This window comes from Schistocerca piceifrons, chromosome 6 (genome assembly GCF_021461385.2).
Source record: "Schistocerca piceifrons isolate TAMUIC-IGC-003096 chromosome 6, iqSchPice1.1, whole genome shotgun sequence".
Taxonomy (NCBI): Eukaryota; Metazoa; Arthropoda; class Insecta; order Orthoptera; family Acrididae; genus Schistocerca; species Schistocerca piceifrons.
In genome coordinates this window covers 81,740,135-81,756,550 of record NC_060143.1, presented here as the reverse complement: position 1 = coordinate 81,756,550, position 16,416 = coordinate 81,740,135, and the positions used below count along the sequence as shown (strand labels likewise).

At 40.3% G+C, this 16,416-nt stretch overlaps 1 protein-coding gene across 1 annotated transcript in view; it reads right to left on the bottom strand.

The window, feature by feature from the left end:
* The window catches only part of LOC124802559 (putative helicase MOV-10), a 343,832-nt gene that overhangs the window by 259,350 nt on the left and 68,066 nt on the right, over window positions 1-16,416 (bottom strand). The window contains exons 3-4 of the mRNA XM_047263426.1: window positions 10,998-11,158; window positions 8,232-8,373 (exon numbers count right to left, since the gene is read on the bottom strand). Coding sequence (XP_047119382.1) covers window positions 8,232-8,373; window positions 10,998-11,158 — 303 coding nt within the window. The remainder of the gene's footprint in view (window positions 1-8,231; window positions 8,374-10,997; window positions 11,159-16,416) is intronic.

Here is a 16,416-nt window from a genome sequence, read left to right as displayed (position 1 = left end):
ATTAAGTCTGAGGTACACATAGGGTGACGTGCAGTGATTGGAGTTTGCCAGAAGGTGGTGTTATGCAACAACAGTACATCTTTGAGCTTCCAACACCACACGGAACGCTGAATGGGAACTTCACCTACTCTGATGTTAAGAATCACCAATGAATATCCAACAACACAATTACAAAAATTGTTTTGCAAAATTTCAGCAGATCATTTTTGAGAGATTATCAAGGATGCCTCCACACTGACAACGTATGTCAAATGTAATAAAATGTTGAACGTCTCATAAACAAGACAGAGACCATTTCAGAACTTTAGAAGAAAAGTTGACAAATAATATACTGAACTAAATATACACTTAGAACTCTCTCAAACCAAGTTTCATGTGTGCTTCAGTGTTTTTTGCTGGGCAGTGTTTATTATCCTATTATTAAAATCCTAGGAAACTGTGTCATTTAAATGTGAAGATGAAAGCAAATTATACCTTGGTGGGAGGAGACAGTGCAAAATTGTGAGCTCCCCAGAGCCAAGCACTGTGTCCACACCTGAAAGTCCCACTGGATGGTTCACAGGAACAACTTTAAGGTTATTTTCACCAATCTAACGCCCACATTGTGAGCAGAGTCCAAGGACTTTAAATAGAATGGTCAGTGCAGAACCATAAACAACAGAGCCACAGTCCATTCATGACTGAACAAGGCCAGTAAACTAATAGGGAGGGGGTTGGTGTCTATCAGTCTCCCAATATTTGCCACTAACGTGCTCGAAGATGTTTAGAGCCTTCAAAGCTGTTTCTGTGAAATCTTTCAGGCATGGCAACAAGGTGATTCACATCGAAGCTGGCACACAGAAACTTCATAAGTCCTTAAAACTAAGAAAGGCATCCCCAGCTGCAGTCTGAGTTTATTAAATACATCGCATACATGATTAAAACTGACACTCCTTAATTTATCTGTGGAAAAATTTAGGTCTGCAGTTTTCACCTGTAATTTTAGTTGTCTTTAATTTTAACTGTGTGTGTCTAGCAGTTGTCTTGAGACAGAAAGACAAACAAAAGATTGAAAAATTCTGCACAAGAGGTGTGCGTCAGACAGAACTCCTAACTGATGGCTGTTGCAAAAAGAGTAACACTCAGCACACCCTGCTGTGGGACACTGTTGTTCTGGGTATGTAGGACTGAATTTGCACTACCAACTCGGAACGTAAAATATAATCCAGAAAGGAAGCATTACACTACAATGGGGAGGCTACCCCAGATTCCCCTTTCATACAGCTGTCAGATGATGCTGCATCTCAGTGTAGTGTCACATGCCTTTTCAATATACGAAAGTATTCCAACAGGTGCTGCCTAAGCAATAAATCTATCTTTTAGCACTCCCCCAAGATTATTACGTGGTAGCATGTAGGGTGGTACCTACAGAAGCTACTAGAACAACAACATGTGTTTCACAGTTTCTTGATCCCGTACCAAGTGCTTATCATTCATTCCCATGTCTTCCCTAAACAACTCTCATGTGCTACACTGTGCTAACTATTTGGGTGGAGCACTGATTCCCGAGTTCCAGGAGGGCGAATGTTGTTGCTTCCCTCCAAGAATCGAGGTACTTTCTCTCTCACACCAGATTCTAATAAAAAGAGTGAGAAGACAGTTCTTCCACTCAGTATTCGAATTTCTTAACTTCTTGTCCTATGTGCTACAGACAGTACACGCTCTAATTCCTCCATACGAAAGGGGGACTTTTACTCCTCAGTGTTACTGCAGCCGAAGTTCAGCCATGTCCTCTCTGTTAATTCCCATACGTGCTACAATGTAGATCTCAACCGACATTATATGTAATTTGTTTGAAGTATTTCATCATCGTCCAAGCTACTGTTTCTGGTGTAATGCACAGGGCATAATTTTAGACGTGGCTGTGTGCTGTCATAACACTGGACTGACTCAGGCTGATAATCAACAATTTAAACACTTAAGAACGATAATTAAGAAACAACTAATTGGAAAAATGTGTTAACTTATGCAGGTCTTAATGGCAATAGGAATGATACAACAGCATAATTATCACAGTGTATTGGGGGGATATTAATTAACGGAGCCTATCAGAACTGACTCAAGAGTTGGCTGAAGTGCAGGGAGGCTGGATAGCGTATTCAGTGGCAGGTGCAGGAGGTAGCCCGCAACATCGCGAGTCAGCACAGCGGGTGAAGCCAGCAGGCCCTGGAAAATGTAGAAGCAGTGGCAGGGATGCAGAGGAAGGAAACAACACTTTGGTCCCTCTGGACGAGTCCATCAATTGACCCACCCGAAAGGAAAAATAGTCCACCGCACATCTGATTGTGGCAAACCACAGAGCTTATTAAAGCAATGTTTAGAGTTTGTCTCCACGTACGTGAATCATAGAGAATGGTGTAATTACAAGCAGAGTGAATATTTGGTAAGTTGTGATGCCTGATGTTATTGTCACAAAGAATCATGAGCAGTGGAGTGACACTTCATTGTTAGAGAGACAAGGCTCAGCAGTTGAACAGAGTGTGTGTGTCTTATCACTCTCATATTTGACAGCAGGTTGAATGCAACATACTGGCAAGCTGTTAACTACTCAAGTGTTGTGGTACTCTTGCTGATGTCCCTTTGGTCGCAATTAGCACTTTGTGGGATTCACTGACTTGGAAAATATCAAAGTATTTATTTACAGATTTGTTAACTATCCCGGGGAGGTGTGAAGTCTCCCGCGACAAAGAGCATTACTGGCATCTCCCCAACCTAAATTAGCTGTGTTGTATATATCAAACAAACTTTTAAACAAGTTGAGTTTCATGTGTGGCCTTAGTAACACTGGTAATGGAACGCCTGTGGTGGAGCAAGCTCTGCTTATTCCAATAGGTGCCATCACTGAATTTGTTTCAATGTAATAACAAATGCACACCCAATTAATCTGGGATCACTGGGCCCCCTCAAGACAGTTCATTTCTACTAGAATTAGTTACTCTGTATTAGTAGCTTTATTCAAATTTCCCAAGTGCAGTTGTGTTGAAAGATTAATTAGGCACAATGCACATTATGGAGCGCAGCGTACAGGTAGGTTAGGTCAGGTAAGTTTGACAGGTGGCTGACAGGCAGCTGGCCTGCATAGATGCAGTACTGACAGATAGGTCAGAACCAACACAATGCCATGCAACCCTGTAAACTGCCGCCTACTGTAACAGCAAGTTATGTCCTACAGCATGTTGTCAATTAGTGTTTGTCATTCCATATTCTCTGAGTCAGCCAATGTAATTTGTTGTGTTCAGCACCAGCAAAATTGTTAGATCCACAGTGTAAATTAGTCTGATCATGAGAGGATATCAAAAATGTTACAGATGGTTCTGTTCAACCACTGCAGTGCACACATTATTTTTCCCAGCAGTCCTTGTCATTGACTCCCATACCTTCACTGATGATGTGAAATGGCTAACAGAGTGTAAAAATTCGTGCTATTAATATCTTTTTCTCTCTGATAACATGCTGAGCTGTTGTCTGAGCAATGCTAAAGACTGCAAGGTTGTCATGATATGGATTCCACTCCAAGTTTTGTAGTGCCACCTGCCTGTCCCAGTGAGTAAATGGCTTTCATTGTTCCACTGTTGGACAAGTCAGCTGCCAGGTTTAACAAATGACTTCAGATCAGGTACATCAACAGTCCTGCTAATGGCAGTACCTATGTGTCCTACCGTGTCCTGGGGCTGGATTTATGTAGGAATATAGTCAGGTTCCTGTAAAGTACGGAGATGATTTTGTTTAACATCCATTATGTGGTATGGTAGCAGGTGCAACTGTATCTAACTGATGGATACAAAAGATAAAATGGTCACCAGAGAGCAAATTCTGTGTAGTTTTCTGAAGGACAATATCAGATAGCATGGGAGAACAAAGTGACAGGACAGCAGCTGCAGATGATCTGTAGGCAGTGCTGAGATACTGTCTTCTCTAAATAGAGAAAGTGTGTCCAACCTTTTAGCTTACCTGGGCCACAATGAAAGGAGACAAGTATTTTTAGGCCACACAGAATATACTTAACACTAACAATAACCTATGAAAAATCATGATTGACCAATAGCATTGTGGCAGGAGTTTTAAACTGAAAATATTCAGTGTATCATACCTTTATATAAACAAAATTTTATGGAATTTCTTTTCCAATTGTGTCATACATGCTCACATTTTGGACCACACTGATACTTGCTTTGGGCCACATGCAGTCTGTGAGTGGGACACCCCTGATACAGAGGTAACAGACATCTTTCGATAAGGGAAACTTTTCAACTTCTCAAGCCCTGGGACAGGTGTCTGTAGATCCCCTCTGCTACAGCAGCGAAATCTACGAGGATGAGAAAAGCATGAGAGAGTTACTGGGTAAGGTCCTCAGGGGCCTCATTATCTACATGTCCATGAAATGGGAGATGCAGGAAGTATAGTTATTCTTCATGGTGAATAAACTTGAAGTGCTACTGCTTGAAGGTGGACAGGGAAAGTAACAGGTACAGAATTCCAGGTACTGTTGACCAATACTGGCACCAGATCCTTGGCCTTGAGGCATAGCAATAAACATAACCCACAGGTACAAGTGTAATGAAGCTAATTTTTTAACAGCTTTTCTCAGCTGAAGAATACTGTGCTTCACTTCTGGGCTGGCTGTGCTTCTGATGGACTCATTAAGTCTAGCACTTTATTCTAGAATGAAAGCAGAAGAAACACATTCTGCATTATCGTTCCTGCCTTTAAACACAGGGTTGTCTTTTTTTTGTGACTTGTTGGAACAGACTGACAACATTAATGGTGAGCTGCTTGTACAGTTGAGTGTTTTTAACATTTGTGCACAATATTTCAGCAACCGCTCAGCCTTTACCTTCAGGTATTGCAAGTTCTTCTGTTGGGTATACTCACATGTCCAATTTCAATTATTTCTCTACAACTTATGAGGGACTTACTGAAGTTGGAGGGACCGATGACCAAGCAGATTCCGTTTTATAGATCAGGCAATTTGGCGAGAGAAGAGAATGTGAGTTGGAACAGTTCAAGCATTTGGGCAGTGACGTGCAAGGACTCCCCACATCGCAAATATTTACCAAAATGAAGACACAGAAAACACTGCATGGGAGATGGGATATAGGCTTCATGTTGCAACGGTAAATCATAACTTTGACTTTTTCCGGAAAGGTATTTGCTTCAAGGGGCAATATTAAATTGCTGGTATCAACAGGACTGTCCTTACGACATTCTGGACTTGCTGGACGAAATGAGCGCTGCGCCATGCCGGATTAGTCCCGAGTTCCTGACAGGCCTGGCCCTCCTCCCAGAGAGTGGCTAGGTAGGGAAAGGCCAAGCAAGCAGAAGTAGGAGCAGAGAAGAGATGCTCACAACAGAGCAGCCAGAAGCTCAGAGCTTAGCAAGCTTCATGTGCACAGCATTCGCCTTGATACCATCCAATCTGATCAGGAGCTCACCCTATGGGTGTCACCCACCCGCAACAGAGCCACCTGGCACAGTGGTCATTACCAGCGGTTCCCATGTCGCAAAAAGATGAGCAACCTCTCCTAGGCACAAACAAGGCAGTGACAACTGAGATACCAGAAGTGTGACCACTATGTTACAATAACCCATGCTGGAGACGCTAGGGGGGGATTCCTTCCCCAAATGGCTCACACTGCAAAAACAGCTTAGAAATGGAGGTCAAACCCCAAAGGGGACCAGAAAAAGCTGAAAAAAGAGTGGAAATATGAGATAAGACCACAAAGTAATAGCAAAACCAAGAGAATAGCTGGGTTATTGTAAAGGGAAAAAACGAGGGTGAAAGGGGGAGGGGGGGGGGAGTGAGTCAAGAGGAGGAGCAGCTAGGGGAAGGGAATGCAGCTGGAGAGAAGAGGAACTACAATTGCTCAGAGCCCAGTGCACTCCACACATGTACCCATGGAAGAGCTGTGAGCCTCCTGTGGGGATCTAGTCTTAGTTTGCATCACAATGGCAAATATGGATCACCATAAGTCAGAAACTATTTACCCTGAGATCCGAAGATCTAAACAGCAATAAGAAATAATTTTAAAAAACAACTTAAAATCGTGTAGTCTTACACTTCTTCTTACTCTAAGAATAACCTTTAAGCAGACGTGATACATAAATATATTCTTTTCATTTTAGTACTAGAAATCTAGGTTCACATATCACATTGACAAATGTGCATAAGGATAACTACATAAAAAGCCAAAATGTAGCTACAGGTGGTTTTACAGATGTATCTGAGACACTTACTTCATAACATTCCACAATTTTTCATATCATTCCACACTGAAGTCAGTACATAACTATGGGTATGAGAAGAGGTGACAGAGGCTTTATGTCAGCAGAATTTACTATAAGAGCATGTTTATTCTTAAAAGCCTCTCATAAGATAACAAACAGAAATTGGGCCTGGTAATGAGTAAATGTAAGTAAGAATAAAAGAGGTAATTTTTATAAAACAATAAAGAAAAATGTACACCATATGATGGAACTGAAAGAAGTCATAGACTCTTCATAAACGCACAGCAGAATTCAAACAAATGCTAGTTACAATCAGAATGTGTCAGGCAACAAGTCAGAAATACAAACATGAGAATTTATTTACAAGCAGGTAGGTGCACCAGTTCAAATTAAGAAACATGCAGTACCTTACATAATGAAGGTTACAGAGACTTATGCAAGCAGGAAATTATGTTGCAAGTAAAAGACTTAAGGACAACACTACAGCCATTATGGAGAAAGGTGAGAGCAGGGCTGGCTCAAAAAATTTTTCCATACATGCAACATATCATCTGGTGCCTGCCCCCCTTTTCCTTGCCTTCCCCAAACATTAGTTGCCATTTCTTGTGCTTTCGGTAAGTCCTTTAAAAATAAACTTAACTGTAGTGAGCATGAAAAATCAGTTGTTTCCGCACTTCCACCCCCAGGACAATGCTCAGAGTGGCCACTTGTGTCATTTGGGTCCCAAACCAGCCGCATGTGAGTGTCAAGTAAACAGTAACAAGATTGTGACAGAATATGCTGAACTAAATGAAACTGTTCGGAAAAGTGAAAAGGTACAACACAATTTTGTAACAGGAACAAATAAAAATAAGAGAATGAAGAAAAACAAATTACTTGGCTTGTTACATAGTAGTTACATAGCAGATGACTAACTAAAAACAAGAATAAAATTACAGAAGCACTCTAAGATCTGTTGAATATTTGTTTAGTTTAAGAAATGAATAAAAAATCTAGGTAGTTAATAATGAAAGTAATAACTTCTGGAAGTAATGGCAGATGAGGCAGATAAAGGAAGGGAAGACAAGTGGTTAAAGCTGGAGGCAAAAAGTCAACACATGGAAAGAAAACAGAGTTGAAAGTAAAGCTGTAGAACCAAAGGACTTTTTTAAATTTAGAGCAAATGAAGACAATGGCTCAATGGACAGCAAAACAAACTAACAGTGGGGTAAAACATTGCCTCAAGTGCTTTTGGTAAACTGAACAGGATATTTATAACCATACTTCCAGTGTGCCTGAAAAAGTTCAGTAAGTGTTGGCTAGTTGCACTCTAATCTCTGTACATGACAATGAGACAGAAAAACTACAAGTTACTCTATGAGCAATGCAGACATGCAAGTTGGTAACACTTAGAAGCAATAGAGTACACAGGTGATCTGACTCAAGTGGAGCACACAATTATAAATGTAACAAAAACTACATCAAACTGGGCTGGGGCATGTATGTGGATGGATGGTACATGGCCCATGGAAGTCCTCTGTTGAAATGTAAAAGGTAAGACAAGACCAAGATGGTATCCTAATGGTAGATGTGTAAAGCACAACAAGAAACATGCAGAACAGCAGGGTCCTTGGGAAAGCCTGGAGGTGATCTTTATCCTCCAGTGTATGCTACTGCTGTGCTACTAATAACAATGAAGAAGAAGATGACGATAAATTGTCACACATATATCATTCATGGGACAAGCAGGAAAACAAACCCCATGGAATTTATTTCTGGGGTATCACACCAAAATAAAGAAAAGATAATTCACATATTTCTCAATCAAATGGCCAGTAAAATTGTGCAGCTCTAGAATGTCCTAACTATTTAAAAGTCAATTAAGTCATAAGACTGTTCTATTGTATCATATACTACACTTTATATCTTAAGTGATCATAAAAATTAGACATCAGTAAAATGTAAATTGACTATTTAAGAGTTCATACCAATGTTTTTAATGTGCCGTCACTCTGATCATATTTTAGAGATGGATTACTTCTTGCCATACCAGTTTCATCACTCTTGTATTTTATGGATGATACCTTACAATCAATTTGAGCACCATGACGATCTTTTACCAGCCTATTCCTGTAACATGTAGAAAATAATGCAAAATTTATTTCTAGCCAATTCCTCTTTTTTGGTTTGAGAGATTATGAGAAATTTGGCTTTTTAGTTAGGGGCAATTTAAAAATAGCCATGTTCTTAAGTCAACACTATTTTATTTATTGAAATTAAGTTCATAGTTGGACACTGTTTCTTTTTACACAAATCTCAAGTGAAAGCAATGTGACACAGTGGTCTCAATATGAAGTGACAAACCACTTCAACGTCATCAAACATTGGTATGCACCTAATAGAAATTCCTTTCAACAAGTGACATTAACTTCACGTGGCACAGGTTGGGAGCACAGGGGGAAAGAAAACACTTTCTTCCTACTGTAATCCTTCACAGTGCATCAAATAGTATTCATTATTGACACAGGAAAAGCTAAGAAACCAAGCACACAGGGTGAAAGCCAATTTTCCGCACACACACTTTTCTGGCCAGTATGAGGTGGAAAGTAAACTTACTTTCCTCTGATGGCATTTACTACGCATACCTTGTGTGCCATAACTGTGTGAAATTCTGCAGCTGACAACAGATTTTGTAGAAGACTACTGATCTTTGAGACATCAGCTTCGTGATGCAGTTAATGACCTATTTAGAGAAGTGTGACAGTTTTACAAATTCAAAATGAAGTTCTTAACCTTGCGAAATAAGGATATCACAGCACTGACTGAGACATGTGTAATCCAGTGAATTATTTTGTGATGGAAACTGAATGGCTTTGGTCATCCTCTAAACAATGGATCATAACTATGTCAGCTTTCCACCTCCACCAATTTATAACCAAGAAAATTGTTTTATCTTTAATACAGGGTTTCCAAATATTATAAAGTTGCAACTTGTACGTGGCAGTTCTTAAATAACTGCCTTTTGAAGAAATAACACACACACATTTTCATATATATCTGTGAGACTATCCACTTCTTGTGACACTAATAAGACATATCATGTCAAGTAACCTAGGTGTTTTAGTTTTGCTGAAATTTGCACATAATGTAACTCATCGACATGCATGGACTATTGCCATGTTTCATCTCCATCTGCAACTTTGTGAATATGATAAAGCCTTTTGTACATGGGCCACTTTCTGTGGAAATGGAAACAAGTGAAAAATTCCTGATGCTTGGCAAGTCATTATTCCTAACCTAATAACTTACCATCACGACTTTTTGCCCCGAATATAGAAATAACATATATGAAGATCACAAATTAATACTCACAACACCATGTCTCATCGAACTGACTGAAAAATTCTATTTTGACATATTTCCCCCGTATTTTGACAAGGAGTAGATACTTAATAAAGGGGCAGCGAACATGGTCATGGAACTGTGCACCGGCTGTCTGGCTGTCAGGAAATTAGTACATACATTTGTAGAAAGTTCACAGCTCATTAAGTTAATAACATCCTCTAAAGTTATCAAAAATATCAAATGTAAAAAATTTTGCATATATTTGGCATGACTGATTAGATATTTGTCTACACTACTGTGGAAAAGATGCTCACTTTCAGTTTGGTGTCATTTCAGTTAACAAGAAGAAAGTCTACTTAAATTTTGGGGTTTCAACAACACATTTAAATACTGCCAATTTATGGCTTCTTTTACAAAATGTGTTTGAAGTATTGTACTCTTACAGAGTCATTGTTGCAGTGAATTATGATAAACTACTGGTTCTAGATTTCAAGACAGGTTACTGTGCTGCATTGCAGTAGCAAAACTTGTTTACAGTTATACCAACAGAGAATTCGTGACATGGAGGTGAAAGAGAACTAATTCAATAATCATACCTTCAAAAACGCTACCAATTATTAAAAGAAGGTGACTTTTTTATTTTTACTGTATTAAATTTATTTGTTCGCAACTAGATTCAGGATTCTGGGCCATTCTTGAGTGATTTTGTGGCTCTGCAATAGAAAACTAAAGGGACTACAGAAGACTTTTCAGTTTCTGAAAGAGCAGCAACAACAGCAAGAAAGTGAAGATAAAAAAGAAATAGTAGTAAACACAAGAAGCAAGCACTGGAAGAAGCAAATTTTCTTTAAATTTACTGAAATGATGCCAAAATGAAAATAGGTATTCCTGACAGGGCTAAATGTGCACTTTAAAGTGGTGCAAACAATTTCAATTTCATATAATAAGTGGTGACAATTTCAAGATGTGCCAAATATAGGCAGAATATGGCACATTTGCTAATTTTGGTAACTTTAGAGACTAATAACATATAGAACAGACATGTAGGGAAGTATGTAATTCAGTAATTTCCTGAGAAGCAAGCAGAAAATGCACTGATCAACAAACATGATCCCTGTGTCTTTTATTCACTACTTACTCCTTGTTAATATGGGGTAAAAACATCAAGATCTATCAGCAAGCCGGAAGAGATATTATGCCTTGGACATTATTTTCTACTATTCATTTGTATTATTGCTGTATTATGCACTAAAATAACATATGAGTCACAGCCAAGTGGACCGTTTTCATCTGTCAGTATGTTTAAACACACTTTTCATAGCAGATACATACATCATCACAATCTCTTAAGCATATTCTAAAACTAAACAGGTGCATAAAATAAAAAGCAATAAATTATCTTAATTTACCTATGTTTCTGGAACTGGAACTGACAATAGTTGAACTTGTGTTGAAAGGTACGTTTGTGAGACTCAAAGTCTGCTTCATCGATGCTGTGGTACGGACACAGTTGACATTTCAACCTTTGCAGATCGGGATCATCCTTCTTCTGATTTCGGCGACGTCTGGCCTGTACAAGAGGATGAAAATGAACAAAAATCACTTATTTTGATGGTTTTATTTTTTGTGTGCCAAGTGTACTGTCAATATTTCTATTAAATTACACTTATTAAAACATTTGTTTAGCAGATGCTTGGGGATTAATTTGAAAAGAGTGTTCGGCACAGCAATCCATACAGATACATTACTCTTTGTAAAAGTCAATGGTGATACAGAGTCAATACAATTACAGTGATGCCACTGATTTCAGGGTGCTTAATGGCACTGTTGTCAGCACCCTTTCTGAATACGAAAGTAAATTTAGGGAAAGAGTTGTTATCACACTTCGATAGGCACCTACTAGCAGTTTTCTGGAAAATGTCTGACAGTAACAGTGTTTAGGAATACAAAGAGGGAACTCCTCCATTCTACACAAGCCAAAAATAGCACTGCCTGCACTCTACTGCTGCAAAGGGCTCAAAATTTTGAAGCTGATGCAACATTTGTATTGTTAGATAAAAATGGCTCTGAGGTCTATCCTAGTGTTAGCATAACCTTGAAATATGGTACACTAAGACAAAAAAGAATAATGTCACACCTTGAAGGAATTATCTCAATGGGAACAAAACTGGTAGATGTGATGTATGTATACAGATAAACAAATGATTACAATTTCAGAAAAAAAATATATGATTTATTTACGAGAAAGAGATTCACATAATGACAAAGTCAGAAAGTGTTTGTCCACCTCTGGACCTTATGCAAGCAGTTACTCATCTTAGTATCGATTGATACATTCATAGAGTTGTTGGATGTCCTCCTTAGGGATATCCTGTCAAATTCTGTCCAATTGGCACATCAGAGTGTCAAAATCCTGAGCTAGTTGGAGGGCCCCGACCACAATGCTCTGAACATCTGGAAGACATTCAGCGACCTAGCTGGCCAGTATAGCAAACATGAAGACAAGCAGTACAAACTCTAGTGTGGGTGGGCATTATCTTGCTGAAATGTAAGCCTGGGGTGGCTTGCCATGAAGGGCAACAAAACAAGTTGTAGAATATTGTCAATGTATCACCATGCTCAAAAGTTGCTGCAGATGACAGAGGGGTCCTGCTATGACAAGAAATGACACCCCACATTGTAACTCCTGGTTGTCAAACCATATGACGGGCGACAGTCATATTGGTATCCCACTGCTGTCCAGGCATCTCTAGACACATCTGTGGACTAGAATCTCGTTGAATGGAGTAGAAGTGTCTTAAGTTACAAGTCCTGCTTCGGGCAGAGACCTGATGACAGGCAAAGACATGTCTGGACACACTCCAGACAGGGGTGGGACACATACCCGACTGTCGCACACCATTGGGCCCGACAACCAGGAGTGATGGTCTGAGGTGCCACTTCTTTACATAGCAGGACCCCTTTGGCCATCATCTGCAGCACCCTTTGGGCACAGCGATATGTAAATAGTATTCTATGTCCTGTTTTGTTGCCTTTTATGGCACGTTATTATGGGCCTCCATTTCAGAAAGACAATGCCCAAGTGCACACAACATGAGTTTCTACTGCTTGTCTTCATGCTTGCCAAACCCTATCTTAGCCAGCAAGGTCACCAGATTTCTCCCCAATTGAGAACATTTGGAGCATTATGGTCAGGGTTTTTATGATCTAACATGCCAATTGGACAGAATTTGGCAAGATATCCCTCAGGAGGACATCCAGCAACTCTATCAATCAACATATCAATCAATTCTCAGTTGAATAACTGCTTGCATAAGAGCCAGAGAGTGGACCAAGTGGACCAGCACATTATCGAAACTTCCTGACAGATTAAAACTGAGTGCCGGACCAAGACTCGAACTCAGGACATTATTGACTTATTCTATTTGTGAAGCTCTCTCTCTCTCTCTCTCTCTCTCTCTCTCTCTCTCTCTCTCTCTCTCTCTCTCTCTCTCTCCTGCTTGTGTCTGTGTATGTGCGGATGGGTGTGTGTGTGCGTGCGCTCGCTCGCGCTAAGTCTTTCCGCTCCCGGGATTGGAATGACTCCTTACCCTCTCCCTTAAAACCCACATCCTTTCGTCTTTCCCTCTCCTTCCCTCTTTCCTGATGAGGCAACAGTTTGTTGCGAAAGCTTGAATTTTGTGTGTGTGTTTGTTTGTTTGTGTGTCTATCGACATGCCAGCGCTTTCGTTCGGTAAGTCACATCATCTTTGTTATATATATATATATATATATATATATATATATATATATATATATATATATATATATATATATATATATATATATATATATATATATATATATATATAGGGAAACATTCCACGTAGGAAAAATATATCTAAAAACAAAGAATATGTGACTTACCGAATGAAAGTGCTGGCAGGTCGACAGACACACAAACAAACACAAACATACACACAAAATTCAAGCTTTCGCAACAAACGGTTGCTTCATCAGGAAAGAGGGAAGGAGAGGGAAAGACGAAAGGATGTGGGTTTTAAGGGAGAGGGCAAGGAGTCACTCCAATCCTGGGAGCGGAAAGACTTACCTTAGGGGGAAAAAAGGATAGGTATATACTCGCACACACACACATATCCATCTGCACATACACAGACACAAGCAGACATTTTCTGTGTATGTGCGGATGTGTGTGTGTGTGTGTGTGTGTGTGTGTGTGTGTGTGTGTGTGTGCGCATGCGCGCGCGCGCGAGCGCGAGTGTATACCTATCCTTTTTTTCCCCCTAAGGTAAGTCTTTCCGCTCCTGGGATTGGAATGACTCCTTACCCTCTCCCTTAAAACCCACATCCTTTCGTCTTTCCCTCTCCTTCCCTCTTTCCTGATGAAGCAACCGTTTGTTGCGAAAGCTTGAATTTTGTGTGTATGTTTGTGTTTGTGTGTCTATCGACCTGCCAGCACTTTCGTTTGGTAAGTCACATCATCTTTGTTTTTAGATATATTTTTCCCACGTGGAATGTTTCCCTCTATTATATATATAAAAATAAAAAATTTAAAAAATCAGAAGAAGAAGGTTCAAATGGCTCTAAGCACTATGGGACTTCACATCTGAGATCATCAGTCCCCTAGACTTAGAACTACTTAAACCTAACTAACCTAAGGACATCAAACACAGCCATGCCCGAGGCAGGATTCGAGCCTACGATCGCAGCAGCAGTGTGGTTCCAGACTGAAGCGCCTAGAACCGCTCAGCCACAGCAGCCGGCAAATCGTCCAATTTTTCTGAAATGGTAATCACTTGTTTATCTGTATATGTACACCACATCTACCACCTTATGTCACATTTGGATAATTGCTTCATGGTGTGTCTTTTTTCTTTTCTTTTTTGTCTTACGCTACATACAGAGTGTCAAAAAGGTAGATAGAGATCATGAGGCAATACCCTCCATACAAAGATTGAAGCACAAAGTATACAACTTCCAGTCATATCCTCGTGCATTCTGGTTCTATGTAAAATCACTAAGTGTGTTGAAGACTCCTGTCCAGTCCCTCATTGACCAGTCTGGTGCACCAATAGAAGACAGCAAACCGATAGCTGAAGTCTTAAGTTTTGCATTTACAAAAACCATTCACAGAGGTGGTCTGCCAGACACACCACTGTTTGACCATCATACAGACTCCCTATGGAGGACATAGAAGTAGGCAACTATGGCATTACAAAGCAACAGAAAGAAGTGAGGACAAACAAGTCTGAGTCTCCAGGTCTGGATGGAATTCGAATTCGGTTTACAGAGAGTACTCTACAGTACTCGCCCTTATATAGCTTGCATTTATTGAGCACATCTCTCGCCCACTGCAAAGGAGCAAATGACTGGGAAACAGCACAGGTGATGCTCATATAGAAGAAGGGCAAAAGAACAGCTCTGTAAAACTAGAGACAAACACCCTTAATATTGGTATGCTGCAGAATTCTTTAAGATATTCTACACTTTAATATAATAAATTTCCCTGAAACAGAAAATCTTCTCTCCAAAAATCAGCATGGATTTAGAAAGCATCACTCATGAGAAACTACTTCCCCTTTTCTCACATGAAATCCTGCTAACTATGGATGAAGGGCAACAGGCAGATTCTATATTCCTACATTCCCAGAAAGTGATAGGATGAGGAGAAATCTTAGCTGCTTGCTGAGGACACTGTAGTATATGAGAAAGTATCATTGTTGGGTTACTGTAAAAGGCTACAGGCCGACTTAGAATTTCTATTTGGTGAGATGAATGGCAGCTACTTCTAAATGTAGAAAAATGTAAGGTAATGAAGACGAGTGGGAAAAACAATCCTGACATTCCATGCCCCAACTCATAGAACATTATCTTTTTGTTTTCATTCAATCTTTCTCATGGTCACCTCCCCCTCGGCAGTCCCGTCCCATAGATCGGAATGGGGGAATAATCTGGAATCTTCTGCCAGTGGAGAGACCATCATGATGCTTTCTCAATTATGTGTCACGTCCTGTGGATACACATTATGTGTCTTTAATGCACTGGTTCCCATTGCTGTCTGCATCCTCATTCCATTGGTCACTGATGATTCTTCTGCCTTAAGGGACAGTTTCCCACCCCAAGGGCAAGAGAGTGCCCGGAACCTCTGTATGCTTCTCCATACTCTTTGACAACGCCGTTGTGAGAATGAGGACGACTTCTTATGTTGCAAGTCTTCAGTGCCATTGCTGATGATTTTATTCAAAATTTAACTGGTGTCAGGGTTCGAACCTGGGACTGAGGACATTTTGATTACTATCAAAGATACTGCCCCCAGGCCAAGTGGGAGCTGCTGGTATGGAATGCCACTCACTATAGGGAACGTGCAGTGTGATTATGGAAGAGCTGATAGCTGTTAGCAGAGCCCATAAGTTCATTAAACAGGCCTCTGTTGACCCCATTTTAATATGTATTGACTCAATGAGCAGTCTCTAGGCACTGCTATTCGTGCCACTCTTTGGTCACCATTATTCATGACGACCTCACTGACCTTCGCCATACTGTCTACTCAGTTGTCTCTGCATCCCAAGTCACATGGGTATCTCGGGGAATGAATAGCTGACCCCAGGTGTGGATTTGCAGATACACACAAGATCTCTGCTCGTTCGGAAATGGAAAGACATCTGGTGGGCTACTGCCCCATCTAATAAACTCCACACAATCAGGGAGACTACTGCAGCATGGTGCTCTTCCTCCCACTTCTCCCGACCTCCAGCCACCAAGTGTGTTCAAGCCATCGATGTTGATACTCGTCATCACCCTCAGCCCTCCACTCGCATTTCAAGGTCC